This window comes from Papio anubis, chromosome X (genome assembly GCF_008728515.1).
Source record: "Papio anubis isolate 15944 chromosome X, Panubis1.0, whole genome shotgun sequence".
In the NCBI taxonomy this organism is placed as follows: Eukaryota; Metazoa; Chordata; class Mammalia; order Primates; family Cercopithecidae; genus Papio; species Papio anubis.
In genome coordinates, this window is record NC_044996.1 from 81,454,050 (window position 1) to 81,470,189 (window position 16,140).

Sequence of the window (16,140 nt, forward strand, 5' to 3'; positions counted from 1 at the left end):
AAGCCTGGGCAACATAGCAAGACCCCATCTCTACAAAATAAAACATAGAAAAAATAGCTGGGTGTGGACATGTATCTATTATCCTAGCTACTCAGGAGGCTGAAGCAGGAGGATCGCTTGAGCCCAGGAGTTCAAGGCTGCAGTGTGCAATGATTGTGCCTGTGAATAGCCACTGCCCTCCAGCCTGGGCGACATAGTAAGACTGTCTCTATTTTTAAAAAATGAGGTGATGGCATTCAGGTGAAGAGAGCAGAGTTCGCAGTTACAGTGAGCTATGATTGCACCACTGCATTCCAGCCTAGGAGAGAGAGAGCAAGACTCTGTCTCTAAAAAGAATAGAAATAAAAGACTTACTTGAACAAAGACCAGCTCAGTAAGGCTGGACAGGGAAAGGGAAGGTAGGTAGGCTTGGCATTGGGGGCAGAAATATTCCACTGCAGGTTGAGCAATGTGAGGGCCCCAGGAAGGGAAGATTTCTGAGTGGGGTTTGCCCCTAGTGAGCAGGTCTCAGACTGTCCCTGAAGGGGCCAGCAGGCAGAGCTGATAGAATTGTTGCTCAAAACTTGGACAGAGAAAGGGAAGGGGTTATCCTCAGAGCAGTGTACTACCAAGATGTATCTCCTACCTTCATATGTCCTCAGGCCAACCTGGAATCCAGGACCAGCTCAACCACTTACAGCTTCGTGATCTTTGGGAAATCTCTTCTCTAAACCTCAATTTCCTCATCGACAGATTGAGACTATCATAGTGTCTACGCTGGGTGTTGTGAGGATTAGAAATAGTGTATGTAAAGCTCCTAGTATATAGTAGGTGCTTAATACACAGTAGCCATAATTTTTATTCCTGCTACCGCGCTGGACTAGGCCAGCCTAAGACATGGCTCAGTTCTACTCTCTTTGAGGGATTTGTTGCCAGTTGGAACAAGACACTGAAATCTAAGACTTTTCCCATCATCTTTTCACATACATTTGTCAAAGATGGCCTGACAGGCAGATATGTAAAAACCGGTTCTCAGTTTTTGCTGTGCATAGTTATTTCTCTTTTTTGCTGGTCATTTCAGCACACGAAGAAAAGTATGTCACAAACCTTTTGGCTGGTGGTGACATCTAGAAGACTGAGAAAGCATTGGAGGAGCAAGGGTTTAAGTCGTAAACTGCTGAATTAAAAAAAAGGCCGGGCGCTGTGGCTCGTGCCTGTAATCCCAGCATTTTGGGAGGCCAAGCAGGAGCATCACTTGAGCCCAAGAGTTCGAGACCAGCCTGGGCAACATGGCGAAACCCCATCTCTACAAAAAATACAAAAATCAGCAGAGTATGGTGGCTCACACCTGTAATCTCAGCTACTTGAGAGACTGAGGCAGGAGGATCGCTTGAACCCAGGAGTTTGAGACCAGCCTGGGCAACACAGGGAGACCCCATCTCTATTACCAAAATTTTTAATGAAAAAAAAAGCATCCCCTCCTCCGTCCCTCCAGCTTACCAACAGCTTGTTGCTCTTACTCGTCACTCTTGTGTTGTGTCTTACAACTGTTCAGAGTGCCTTTGCCTATATGATTTCATTTGCTCCCCACCCTGGCCTGTGAGGTAAGTAGGGCAGATATTGGCTGCATCTCAGAGGGGCTAAGACAGTGACAGAGCTGGGACTAGAACCCACGCCTCCTTGTGTCGGACAGAAACGAACCATGCCCTGTTGACTTGCACTTTGATTGAGTGGGTTAAAAGGAATCTGTGAGGAAATGATGCGCAGGTTTTGGGGACAGCTGTTTTGCAAGGGGACAGTGATAACAATACTCTATTGCTGTAGCGTGCCCAACAGAGATGAGTGGCAATGCTCCTGTTGTGCTAATGAGCAAACTGCAGGCCCAGGGTCAGCAGGGGAGGACTTTCTGGGGTTTGGGTGACACAGAGAGGCAGTTTCCTAAAGTTTCCACCTCTTTAAGTTGTTTCAAATGACAGAAGACTTTGCCTGGGGCCACCCAGTTTAGGAGTGGCAGAGCCCCCAGAATTGAGACTTTGACTCAGAACTCCAACTCCAAATTCTTGGGTTTGAGGTCAGCTCATTTCTCCCCTTGCCCTTTCTCACAGGGGTGTTAAGAGGAACAAGAGTGGAAAGGACAAATCAGTGTGTAACGGCAGTAAAGGAAATAGTGCCTAGCATTCTCCTTTTCCAAATCTAATTGGCCTCCACGTGAGGGCCACAGAGAGCAAATCCTTTGGCTAAGCCGATCTGTTAGCGCGCCCTACTTCTTAGCTGTGTGAAGATATCAGATCTTGCTTGACAGGTTGTGAGAATGAAATAAGCAGCATATGTGAAAGTGTTTTGCAAACTATGAAGCACTACTATCATTGAGAGCTTTAAGAGTCTTTGCTTCCGGGAATCCACCAAACCCAGCTCACTCTAGGACCCCGAAAGAACTCGCCTCTGGTGGGAGTAGAGAAGGTGGCGCTTTTTTGGTGTCTCCGGCATTCAGGCAGACAGAACTGGGGAGGAAAATGGAGGAAGATGAGCTTGCTCACCACCTCCGTCTTCTTATCCCCCAGCTGAGGAGGCAGTGGCGGGGGAGCTGACATAACCTTTTCTTTGGTGAGTCAGCTAAGAAGGAATTTCTAGAGCTCCAGTGATGTAGACATGGTTGTTTTAGTTTGGATTTCTAAAGCTGCTGCTCTTTGAAGCAGCTTTAAGACACAGCTAAAAGCACAAGCAATTGGGAAGCATATGGAAAATGACAGCAGCATAACATCTTACTAGTGTGAACTTGAAGAAAGCAAGTTTCGCAGGGTCATTGTATTAATAGTGTGGGAAAGTGCCTGGCACATACTAGGGGCCCAATATCTGTCCATTTCCTTTCCCTTCTCAGTGGACAGACTGCAGTCACTAAGCTCACAGAAAGCACTTACTCTTCAGTCGCCTGAGTTTACGATAATAGGTGCCATTATTCATTTAATCCTCACAGCCCCTGGAGACAGCTTATCTACATGCCCGAAGGAAAGGCAGTTCAGAGTTTTATTGCCCAAGGTCACGTCACACAGCCTGCAATTTTTAATTTTCTTATGTTTTAGTTTTGGGGGTGCAGAGGTGCATATATTTATAGGGTACCTGAGATGTTTTGATACAGGCATGCAATGCGTAAAAATCACATCATGAAAAATGGGATATCCATCCCCTTAAGCATTTCTCCTTTGTTACAAATTATATACTTTTATTTTTAAATGTACAATTAAATTATTATTGACTATAGTCGCCCTGTTGTGCTGTCAAATAGGAGGTCCTATTCATTATAGTTTTTTGGATCCATTAACCATCCCCATCCCTACCCCAGTACCCTTCCCAGTCTCTGGTAGCCATCTTCTACTCTCTGTCTCCATGAGTTCAATTGTTTTGTTAGTTCCCACAAATAAGCAAGAACATGCAAACTTTGTCTTTCTGTCAGCCTGCAATTTTTAAAGCCAGAATTCAAACCCACCTTGTCTGGTTTGCCTCTTAGATATCAGGATGTGTGAAGGTGTTTAATTGAGCTGGGCCTTCTGGAAGGCCCAATCTCAAACGGACTTGGACCACGGAGGTGACTCCAACCTGGCCCATTTAGGAATAAATTCAGGGTGGAGTTTCAAGAACAGGAAATAGGCCATTGCTAGAGGCAGGCTGGCAACCATTGGAAGAGAGCGGAAAATGTTGCTTTCCAAATCCTTGGGGGATTTAATCTGTGCTCTCCCAGTTTCAGGAGCTTACGCTGTGAGGGTGAGATGACTCCTCATTAAGCAGTATACAAATAGATTATTGGTAGTCTTCTGTCATCTCCCACGAAACACAACCTCCCCCTCATCACCTGACAGCCCTCCACTAACCACCCTATAAACAAGAGGGAACTGAGTCTCCTTTTCAAACACCTCTCCTAAGCCAGACTGCAGAAGCTGGGAGGGCTGAGTCATCTTCCTCTTAAAAGAAAACCCGTGTAACAAAGCCACAGAAGTATGCTTTCTGTGCATATCATTTGTTTCAACACATGGCTGCTTTTATAGGATACCAACGCAAGAGCTGAGGACACTGTCTTCTCTGTTCCCCAGAAAGTAGGTACGCTGCAGTGTCATCTGTACTGTCCCCCTCCCCCACGCCCATTATCTGCGTGACTGCAGGCACCTCACTAAGCAGCCAAACGACCACCATGGCACATTTACCCAGGCCATTAGTTTGGATTGTGCCGGGTATCTCACAGCATGGGCAAGAAGGGCCAATTGAAGAGTTAGGCTGGCTGGGCACGGTGGCTCACGCCTGTAATCCCAGCACTTCCGAGGCTGAGGTGGGTGGCTCAGGGGGTCAGGAGTTTGAGACCGGCCTGACCAACACGGTAAAACCCCGTCTCTACTAAAAATACAAAAATTAGCTGGGTGTGGTGATGGGCGCTTGTAATCCCAGCTACTTGTGAGGCTGAGGCAGGAGAATCGCTTGAACTAGGGAGGTGGAAGTTGTAGTAAGCCGAGATCATGCCATTGCACTCCAGCCCTGGCAACAGAGACTCGTCTCCCCCCAAAAAAAAGGCTATGGCCTGAGGCTGCTCTTCACCCCAAGGGATATATGGTAAATGTCTGCATGAGAGTAAAGACCCTGGTCTCAGATATACACACAAGGATGACTCTTAAGAGTACCTCCTCTATCTCCCATTTCTTCTGGCCACGCTAGAACGAGGTAGATAGGACCGGGAAGTAGACTACCTCCCTCTGCGGTCCATTCGCCTACAGCTGTAGTTTCTGAGAATAGTGCTGCGTGGCAGGGCGAGCTCTGGCTTTTATGATCTCCCCTTGTAGAGTGCTGGACTGCTTCATGGTGCAGGGTGTTATTATACGGCTTCGTATCATATGCCCAGTAGGAAGGAGAATGCCTGGGCAGATCTGATGCTGGACAAATTCACTGCCCACATCAAAGGGCATCTCCCCATAAGCCCAGAGACCCGCAGCTAAATGTCCCCACTCCCCCGTCAAAAAAAGCAGCTGATAGCCATATTTCTGTACAGGCTCATGTAGAAGAGGGAGCTTTTATTGTTTTTTCAGAGAATTCAGATAGCCATAGATTATACAGAGCCATTTCTCAGCACTCTTTTCTCTCCACTTAAGAAACTGGAATACAACGTGATGAAGATGATGCCAAAACAAGGCTGCTGGCTCACATCATCTAGGGTACAAATACACACTTAATCACTTGACACTTTATTGAATGCAAAGCAAGATTTAGCATCTTTGCCTTCGTTGTACAGAGCTGAAGCGGGAGCCCAGGGACGGGAGGACTGCATGGTTTTTCTTGGCGGGGGAGTTGTGCACCCTGCAGTCCTGTCGTGTTGTGGGAAGATCAGCCCATGTTCTGTCGGTTGCCATAGCCTCTAGGATGGGTGTCCTTCCAGTCATCCCACTCCCGGGCTCTGTGGAGTGTTTGTTCATCATCCTCTTCCTCCTTTTCTTCTTGTTCTTCCTGTTGCTGAGCTGCTTTTCTGAATTCCTCTAAAGTGGAAAAATTAGAAAGGGAGGTGAGAAATTGAGGGAATGTTAATAAGTAACGTCAGGGGCCTCAGTTCCACTCTGAGCACAACCACATGCAATGAGAACAGGAATACAGCCAGCTGCCTACCCGGGGCCCGGCGGAAGCGGGGAGAGAACTTGCATTACCTAATATATCGCATGTTAAAAAATAGTACGAAAGGATGCTCTGAGCGGTTTCCACAAGAAGGCAAAAATCATAAAAGGTGCCCCTCAGAATGAATTCTATTTTGGAAGAGAATTCTTGCAAAAATGGCCAACACCCTCCTCCAGCCCCAAAACAAAAACATTACCACCACCACCAAACAACCCCTGCAATCCAAAAACATGAAAGAAAAAATATTTATGAATTTGTGATTTGTGAGTTGCCAGGGGGGTGGATTGCAGTTGACGTTTCCTCCTCCATCCATTTCCTTCACTACAGACATACAAGTTTTTGTGCATAAAACTGAAAATCACAGGGCAGTTGGACCTATAAGAAAAGCATGCCTACGTATTATTTTGCAGTACTTGAAATAGGCTCTGAGGTCCAAATGGCACTTATCATGCAGTGTACACCCAAAAGAAATTAAACCAACTGCCGCATCTCTTTTGCATTTTTTTTTCCTTTGTGAGGTAAAGTAGCATTTTCCCGGCTACTCTTGAGTTTGCTCATGAGAAATAGTCTCATTACTATGAATGAAATGTGTGGGGACCACATCTAACAGCTCAGGAGTCTCGTATTTTTTCTTTTCTTTTTTGAGATAGGGTTTCTCTCTGTTGCCTAGGCTGGTGTGCAGTGGTGTGATCATGGCTCGCTGTAGCCTCAAACTCCTGGGCTCAAGTCATCCTCCTGCCTCAGCCTCCCGAGTAGCTGGAACCACAGGCATGAACCACCACGCTTGGCTAATTTTTACATTTTTTGTAGACACAAAGTCTTCCCCTATGTTGCCCAGGCTGGTCTTGGCCCTCCCAAAGTGCTGGGGTTACAGGTGTGGGCCACCTTGCCTGGTTCTTTTCTTTTAAATCCTTTACTATAAAATAAAAGATGGTGGAAACCACACAAGTACATATAAAACAAATTTTTATAAGGAGGCCTTATAGCCTCCACTCAGGTCAAGAAACAGATCTCCTGTATCCATCCCAAAAGCCTCTCTGTGTACGTTATACAAATCAACTCTCCTCCCCTGCAAAAGTAACCACTATACTGCTTTTTACAGTAATAACTTCCTAGAGTTCATTACAGCTTTATTACCCAAGTATATATCACTAGACACTGTAATTGTCCATTTGTACATTTTTTTACTCAACGTATTTTTTAAGTACAGTTATACAACTACCACCACAATCCAATTTAAAAACTTCTATAACCCCAAAAGATCCCTTGTGCCCATTTACAGTTAATTCCCATTCCTTCTCTCCCTGCCCCCAGCTCCTAGAACCATGAATCAACTGTCTCCATAGATGTGCCTATTCTGGACATTTCATATACATGAAATCAAAATCATGTAATGTGTCATCTTTTGCAGCTGACTTCTTTCACTTAGCATCATCATCTTTTGTTGTTGTTGTTGAGACAGTCTTGCTCTGTCTCCCAGGCTGGAGTGCAGTGGTGTGATCTTGGCTCACTGCAACCTCCACCTTCTGGGTTCAAGTGATACTCCTGCCTCAGTCTCCCAAGTAGCTGGGGTTACAGGTGTCTGCCACCACACTTGGCTAATTTTTGTATTTTTAGTAGAGATGGGGTTTCACTATGTTGGCCACGCTGGTCTCGAACTCCTGACCTCAAGTGATCTGCCTGCCTTGGCCTCCCAAAGTGCTGGGATTACAGGTGTGAGCCACTGCACCTGGCCTAGCATCGTATTTTTGAGGTTAGCCTTGCCTATTTAAAAATGTTTTGCTATCTTTTTAAATCTATAGGTTCCCCCTCCATCCCTTTCTTCCAAGTTATCTGTTGAAGAAGTTGGGGCATATGACCTGTAGAGTTTGTTTCCCAAAGACCGGATTTTGCTGATTGCATACTCATGATGCAGTCTAACATGTCCTCCTGTATTTTCTGCAGATTGGCAGCTGAATACAGGGGCTTGATCTGACTCAAGTTTGATCCCTTCAGCGTGAATAATTATAGGTGGTGCTGCATTCCTTCATCAGGAGGCAGGCAAATATCTCTGTCTTGTTGTAATGTTAGGAGCTGTTGATGCTCAATGCCCAGACCCATTCATTTCCTGGGGGGTTTCAAAAAGGTGATGCCCTTAATTTTAACTTTTGAAAATTAACTGGAATACTTTTACAAAGAGAGCCTTCCCCTCATCAACTACTATTTGGTTGCCTAGTAGAAAAGATAAAATACTTGACTTTTTCCCTTTATTTACCATTTCTCAAGATAATGTGTTCCCTTATTAGCCTCTGAGGTTGAATAATTTGGACTTGTTTTATAATATAATTATAGGCGGGGACAGTGGCTCACACCTGTAACCGCTGCACTTTGAGAGGCTGAGGTGGGAGGACTGCTTGAACCCAGGAGTTCGAGATCATCCTAGGCAAGATGGAGAGACCCTGTCTCTACAAAAAAAAAATTATGACACTTAAATTGGCTCAAAAAATTATAAAAAAAGAAAAGAACGTTTAAAATCTGCCAGGCATGGTAGTGCACGGCTGTAGTCCTACCTACTGGGCAGGCTGAGGCAGGAGGATTGCTTGAGCCTGGCCTGGGCTCAGAGTGTGAGACCCACCTCTAAAAAAATAAAAAAATACATAATTATGAACTTATAGATTTAAACGTATCTTATGAGTTTCAACCAGTTACAACTATTATTATTATTGAGACAAAGGAGTCTTGCTCTGTCACCCAGGCTAGAGTGCAGTGGTGTGATCTTGGCTCACAGCAACCTCTGCCTCCTGGGCTCAAGCGATTCTCCTGTCTCATCCTCCTGAGTAGCTGGGATTACAGGTGCCTGCCACCACACCCGGCTACTTTTTGCATTTTTAGTAGAGACGGGGTTTCACCATGTTGGCCAGGCTGGTCTTGAACTTCTGACCTCAAGTGATCCACCCACCTCAGCCTCCCAAAGTGCTGGAATTACGGGCGTGAGCCACTGTGCCCGGCCCACAATTATTGTTTTAAAAAACTATTTAAATCAACTTCTTCATTTTAGAAGTTTTCGATTTACAGAAAAATTGAGAAAATAATACTGAGTTCCCACATAACCACACCCAGTTTCTTCTTATTAACCTCTTACATTAATACAGTTTCTGTCATACAACTAATGAACCAATACTAATAAATTATTAGCAACTAAAGTGCATACATTACTCAAATGTCCTTAGGTTTTACCTAATGTCCCTTTTCCGTTCCAGGATCCTATCCAGGACACCACAGTACATTTTGTTGTCTGTCTCTTTAGTCTCCTCTAGGCTGTAACTCTTTCTCAGACTTTCCTTCATTCTGATGACCTGGACGGTTTTGAAGAGTACTTGTCAGGTAATTTGTACAATGTCCCTCAGTTTGGGTTGCCTATTTTTTACAGAATTAGACTAGGGTTATGGGTTTTGGAGGACAATACTACATATGCTATCAACCTGACTTCACACTGATAATAACTTCGATCACCTGACCAAAGTGGTATTTGTAGGTTTCCAACTAAAGTTACTTCTCCTCCCTCCTTCCACATTGCAGTCCCTGGAAGCAAGTCGCTAAGCACAGCCCACACTTTTGGGGTACACAGTCATGCTACACACCTCCTTGAAGCAGGAGTATCTACATAAAATTATTTGAAATTTTTCTCTAGGGCAGATTTATCTCTTCTCCCTCATTTATTTACTTATTCAATCACTTATTTCTATCACAATGGACTCGTGTGTATTAATTTTATTCCTTGTGTGATAATCCAATACTGTTAAATTTACTTTCCTGCCCAAGTTCTCCCAGTTTTGGGCTGTGAGGGTTCAGCTGGCTCTTGTGTTCCTTTAACACCCCAACAATTTTTTGAGCTCTTGTTTTCTAGTACAGAGAGCCCTGAGGTGATTTTTCAACTTTATGATGGTGTGAAAGTGATATGCTTACAGTAAAAGCCATACTTCATATTTTGAGATATTCAATATTGTAGTATAAAATAGGCTTTGTGTTAGATGATTTTGCCCAACTGTGGGCTAATGCAAGTGTTCTGAGCAGGTCGAAGGTAGGCTAGGCTAAGCTACGATGTTGGGTAGGTTAGGTGTAGCAAACGCATTATCAACTTAACCATATTTTCAACTTACAATGGCTTTACCAGGATATAACCCCATTATATGTTGACTATCATCTGACTACGAGATGCTCCAGGTACATCTTGTATATTCTCTGCCTCAGCCCTAGAATCAGCTATTTCTCCAAGGAGCCCTGGTTCATTTATTAGAGGATGGTATTAGAAACCAAGATTTGGGTGTTGGATGGACTTGTTGCTACTGTCAATTATCCTCTGTGAAACCAAATTGGCCAGTGGAAACATCTTCAAATTGGCTTTTGATATGACCCCAGTAGCCTTTGAAAGCTCCTTCCCTATCTTTTATGACAAGATGTTCCAAGCTTATTTTATACATTTCCTGACCCAGAATTGTAGTCAGTTATTTCTCTAAGATATCCTGATTTCTTAAAAGAAAGAATATTGGGAAGAGTATTTCTGTATCACAACTGGAGTTACTAGGTATCCTCATTGCTACTGGGCTGGTCCTTGTTTCTCAGCCTTTTCAGTGGATAGAGCAAAAGTAGGGTGTGTGTGTGTGTGTGTGTGTGTGTGTTTACTTTTAAATAAAATTTCTCATGCGTTCATATGGAGTACTACAGGGTTTAAAAAAAAATCTAAATTCTTTGGAATTACATCTGTATTCTTTCACATTAAAAGTCCTAGTTCTCAAAGACAGGACGATAGAATTAGAATATCTAATAATTGCTCATTTATATTATCTCACATTATACATAGTCTTGCAATAATAACACTAACTTTGACACCCCACCAATATAATTACTGAGAACTATTAAAATTTTGCATGATTTCCCCATTTCTCCATTTTTAAAAATAGTTATCTACATTATCTGGGCACACAGGCATTACATAATCCATCTCTCTTTTAATCCTCATTTCATCTTAATATTACAAGTAACTGTACATTTAACGCTCACTACCTGTCCTTATGTCAATGTTTCTCAACACTTTGGCTGTCTGAAGCTCATTCTCTAGCAAATTCATGGGATGGTGGAACAGTATTTCTTGAATTTCTGCATGTTGATAAATATCTGTACTCTATACTTGAAAGTCAGTTTTACCAGGTATAATGTTCCTTGGCTCACATTTTTTCCCTTTGAGTATCTTAAATATCTGTTATTCCATTTTCTTCTTTCTTCTGGCGTAAAGTATAGATCTCAAAAAAACTGAGGGTAACCTAAGTTTCTTTCCTTTATAAATCACTTACTATTTTTACTGAGATGTCTGTGGCTTTTCTTTAAAATTCAGAAATTTTATTAGACTATGTCTTACTGGTCATTCTGGGTTATTTCTCAGGTACACGGTGTGATTTTTCTTATCAAGTGACCGTGGTGCTCGAGCCCTCCAGGACCAGGAGCTTAGGCCCTGCAGAGAAGCTGGGCCTGGTTTGGGGGAGCAGTTGTGCCTCTTTGGTGCCTGATCCAACTCAGTGCCTCAGCCCCAGGGAACTGGAGCTTTGGCCCAGGGGAGCAGCTGGGAACCTGGTGCTTTAGCCTGCATAGCACCGGGTCCCTGGACCCCCCAGGGAAACACAGCCTTGGCTAATGTGTATACAATGCTCTCTGGGCCAAACAGCCATAGCACCCCCACCTCCCTGGATCTGGACCAGACCTCTGGGGTCTGAGTCACTGAGGTGTCCCACCTCCCTGGGGAGCAAAGCCAACACTGCACTGCATCCCACCCACTGGAGCCCAAGCCACAGCTATGCCCCACCATTCCTGGGGCTGTGTTGCCACTGCACCCGGCCTCATAGAACTTCCAGGGTCCAGAGTCACCACTACACAGTATCTTCTTTCCTGGTGCCTGAATTGCCACTGTGCCCTGCTCCCTGGGGTCTGAGTGTCTGGAACACCCCTCGCTTCCCAGAGCCATGCCAGTACTATGCCCTGACCCCCAGGATAGGAATCACAGCTACATCCCTGCCCCTGGGCCCAAGCTACTGGGAAGTGCCTCAGAGTCATAGTCCTCGGCTTGGTGGGAGAGCGGCATCCACCTGTGCCTGAGACTGAACATGCACCCATGTCATGGGTGCTGCAGCAGTTCAAGAAGATACTGGACCCAGGACCAAGTTCCACAGCCACCCTGAGCACCTGTGCCTTGGAATATAGCACTGCTGTGGCTGCCTGTGGGTTGCGCCACACCCACAGAGATCCCCCCACCTCAACTTTTTTAATCCCAAGAAACTTTCCTTAATATTAACTTTTAGCATTTATTCTTTTTCCTTGCTTTGGCTTTCTTCTTCAGATAATCCTATTATCTATATGCCGGGTCTCCTTTACTATCTTTAGTATATGTCACTTTTCCTCAAACCCTGTTTATCTTTTTTCATTTTAAAATTTTCCTTCCTTTTACCATAATAAGGCATTTTCTGTTGCATTCACTCATTCTTGTTTCCTTCTACTTTAGCCTATATTTCTGAAATGATTCATGTTCCCCAAGTTGTCATATTTCTGAGTTTTTCTAATCCTGCTTTATATTTCCTTCCATGTCCTATGTTATTTTCCGAATATCTTCCAACTCTTTTTTGAATACCATGTTTCAGATTTGTTCTGTTTTTTTTTTTTGAGCATGTCTTTCTGTAGTGTTTTCAATTCTTTTCTAATTTTGTGTAGGGTTTGACTTTGATAATTTTCTGTTCCCTTTTTCTCAGCTTTGTGCTATATTTCAGAATCCATAAAATCTACCCACTTAAAAGTATACAGTTCAGTTGTTTTTTTTTTTTGTTGTTGTTGTTGTTTTTCTTTGAGACAAAGTCTTGCTCTGTTGCCAGGCTGGAGTGCAGTGGCGCTATCTCGACTCACGGCAACCTCCGCCTCCCGGGTTCAGGCCGATTCTCCTGCCTCAGCCTCCCGAGTAGCTGGGACTACAGGCACGCACCACCGTGACCGGCTTTTTTTCTTCTTCTTTTTTTTTTTTTTTGTATTTTTAGTAGAGACAGGGTTTCACTGTCTTGGCCAGGCTGGTCTCAAACTCCTGACCTTGTGATCCGTCTCCCAAAATGCTGGGATTACAGGTATGAGCCAACCCACCCAGCCCAGTTCAGTGTTTTATATTTAGAGTTGTGCAACCATCACCACAGTCTGTTGTTCATTTTTACGTGAAATGTATTCCTAAACTTGCAGAAAGAAGCACGGTTCAGAGTAGCTTTTCTAACTTCATAGAGGCTCCCTTTCTGCTGTTTTTATGTGCATTAAAGAAATATGATTACTTGCTTGACTGGAGTTCCTGGTTCTGGTCCTCTCTCCTAATTTCATCTGGACCTTTTCTTTCTTTTTCTATTCCTGTCCTGCTTAATTTCAATTCTACTCTCAGCAATTTCTCCTCAGTGTGGAGTCCCTGTCCTGGAAGGGAGACCTGGTGGATCAACTTCAAGAGTTCATTAAGGACTAGACTACTCTATCCCTTTCAGACTTTCTGACTATTGGTCCCTCATACTCATCCCTCCCAGTTTCAACTGCAGTTCTTAAATGGGACTGCCATTCTTTCTAGGGAATATGCTGCTTTGGAATTCTGTCTGTCAAGTTTTTCAGATGGCCTGCCAACTCCGGTTTTCTCCTGCACAGATGCCAATAACTGCTGGATCTTGTGGCTACGGGTAATTTGCCCTTACCTGTTTTTATTGTGAGGTTCATGTGGATACACTGCCACCTATTTTCATTATAAATATTGTCCATGGGTATTTTTTCATATTCACTGAAGTATAACATACATGTAGAAAAGTATACTAATATTTGTATAGCTCAGTGAACTCTCACATATTGAACACATCCATGTAATCAGTACCCAGATCAAGATACAAAATATTTCTAACTCCTCAGAAGACCCTGTAGGTCCAGTTCCATTCATGATCCCCAACTAAGGGTGAACACTTACTAACTTTCAACCAGCACACACAAGTATTACCTGTTTGTTCAAGTTTGTATGAATGGAATCACACAGTATATACTCTTTTGCATCTGGCTTTTTTCACTCATAATTAGGTTTATAAGATTCAGCTATATTTGTCACAGCTAACAAACTATAGTTTAACCTTACTGCTACATAGTTTTCCATTGTGTGAATATACCAAAATTTATTTCTTCATTCTATTATTTATGGGCATTTGAGTGGTGTATTCAGTGTGGACTATTACAAATAATGCTGCTATGTTCAATCTTGCACAGGTCTTTTGTGGACATATGGTCTCACTCCTCTTAGGTATATACTGAGGAGTGAGACTGCCAGGTCATGGGAGTATACACATGTCCAGCTTTTGTGCATTACTACCATGACCACGACCACCCCTAGTTTCCCTGCCTTTATTTCCTTTCATCTATTTACTTTGGGCTTGCTTTGTTCCCTAGGCCCACCCCCCGCCCTTGTTAAGGTAAAACCTTAGGTAATTGATTTTATCTTCCTTTTTTCTAACAAGTGTTGAAAGTTACACATATTTCCATCTCAGCATTGCTCGAGTTGTATCCCATAAATTCTGATGCTGTACTTTCACTGTAATTCTGTTCAAAGTATTCTCTTTATTTTTAAATGGGCAAACAAAAATTTACGGTGTACAGCATGTTTTGAAGTATATATTATGGGATAGTTAAATCTAGCTAATTAAAAGATGCAGCATCTTACACATTGTTATTTTTGCAGTAAGAACACTTAACATCTACTCTGTATTTTATTTTTATTTTTTTTGAGATAGAGTTTTGCTCTGTTGCCCAGGCTGGAGTGCAATGGCGTGATCTTGACTCACTGCAACCTCTGCCTCCTAGACTCAACCCATTCTCCTGCCTCAGCCTCCCGAATAGCTGGGATTACAGCCGCCACCACGCTCGGCTAATTTTTGTATTTTTAGTAGAGACAAGGTTTTACCATCTTGGCCAGGTTAGTCTTGAACTCCCAATCTCAGGTGATCCACCTGCCTCGGGCTCCCAAAGTGCTAGGATTACAGGCGTGAGCCACCACACCCAGCCATTAACGATAGTCACCATGCTGTATAACAGATCTCTTGAACTTATTCCCAGTTAGAAGTATTTTCTAATTTTCTTTCTAATTTCCTCTTGGACCTATACGTTATTTAGAAGTGTATTGTTTAATTTTCAAATATTTGAGAATTTTCTAGGTATGTTATTGATTTCTAATTTAATTCCATTGTGGTCTGAGGATATATTCAGTGTGATTTCAATTTTTAAAAATTTATTGAGACTTATTTCATAGACCGGTATATGATCCACCTTGGTGAATGTTCCATGGGTATCTGAAAAGAAGGTGAAGGCATACCTTGTTTTATTGTGCCTCACTCTACTGTGCTTTGCAGAGACTTTTTTTTTTTTTTTTTTTTTACAAATTGAAGGTTTGTGGCAACCCTGCAGCGAGCAAGTCTATTGGTGCCCTTTTGCTAAGAGCATTTGCTCACTTCCTGTCACTGTGTCACATTTTGGTAATTCTCAGTTTCTCAAACTTTTTCTTTATTTGTTATGGTGATCTGTGGTCTTTGGTATTACCAATGTAATTGTTTTGGGGCACCACAAACCATGCCCACAGAAGACGGAGAACTTAATGGGTAAATGTGTATGTACTGACTGCTCCACTGACTGGCTGTCCCAACCCTGCCCCAGGCCTTTCTGTTCCTGGAGACGCAATATTGAAATTGGGCCAATGAATAACCCTACCGTGGCCTATAAGTATTCAAGTAAATAATTTGAAAACTATTAGGCACAAACGCATTTATGACTGCTGTGTCTCCCTGATAAATTGCCACTTTATCAGTAGGAAATGCCCTTTCAAAATATCTGATAATACATTTTCGTCTTGAAATCTACTTTATCTGATATTACTATAGCTACTGCAGCTTTCTTATGCTTACTGTTAGCATGGTATAGGTTGAGTATCCCTTATCTGAAATGCATGGGACCAGAAGTATTTCAGATTTGTTTTTTATTTTAGAGTATCTGCATCATATACTTACTGGTTGAGCATCCCAAATCTGAAAATCCAAAATGCTCCAGCGAGCATTTCCTTTAAGCATCATTAGCTTTAAGAACTTTTGGATTTTGGAGCATTTCAGGTTTTTCATTTTCAGATTTAGGATGCTCAACCTATATATCTTTTTTTTTTTTTTTTTGAGATAGAGTCTCACTCTGTCACCCAAGCTGGAGTGCAGTGGTGTGATCTCGGCTCACTGCAATCTCAGCCTCCCGGGTTCAAGTGATTCTCCTGCCTCAGCCTCCTGAGTAGCTGGGATTATAGGCGCGCACCACCACACCCGGCTAACTTTTGTATTTTTAGTAGAGACGGAGTTTCACCATGTTGGTCAGGCTGGTCTTGAACTTCTGACCTCGTGATCCAAATGCCTTGGCCTCCCAAAGTGCTGGGATTACAGGTGTGAGCCACCTATATAACTTTTTTGTTCT

General features: G+C 43.1%; 1 protein-coding gene across 2 annotated transcripts in view; it reads right to left on the reverse strand.

Annotated features, from left to right (window-relative positions):
- Positions 1-4,997: 4,997 nt before the first annotated feature.
- IGBP1 (immunoglobulin binding protein 1) overlaps positions 4,998-16,140 on the reverse strand; it is a 32,359-nt gene continuing 21,216 nt past the window's right edge. Inside the window, exons 6-7 of one of the 2 annotated variants that reach the window (XR_002519533.2) lie at positions 8,839-8,957; positions 4,998-5,489 (exon numbers count right to left, since the gene is read on the reverse strand). Coding sequence is in view for 1 of the 2 variants with exons in the window: in XM_031660543.1 (XP_031516403.1) it covers positions 5,341-5,489 (149 nt within the window). In the remaining variant the exon portion in view is untranslated. The remainder of the gene's footprint in view (positions 5,490-8,838; positions 8,958-16,140) is intronic. The other variant, XM_031660543.1, reaches the window with a different exon arrangement.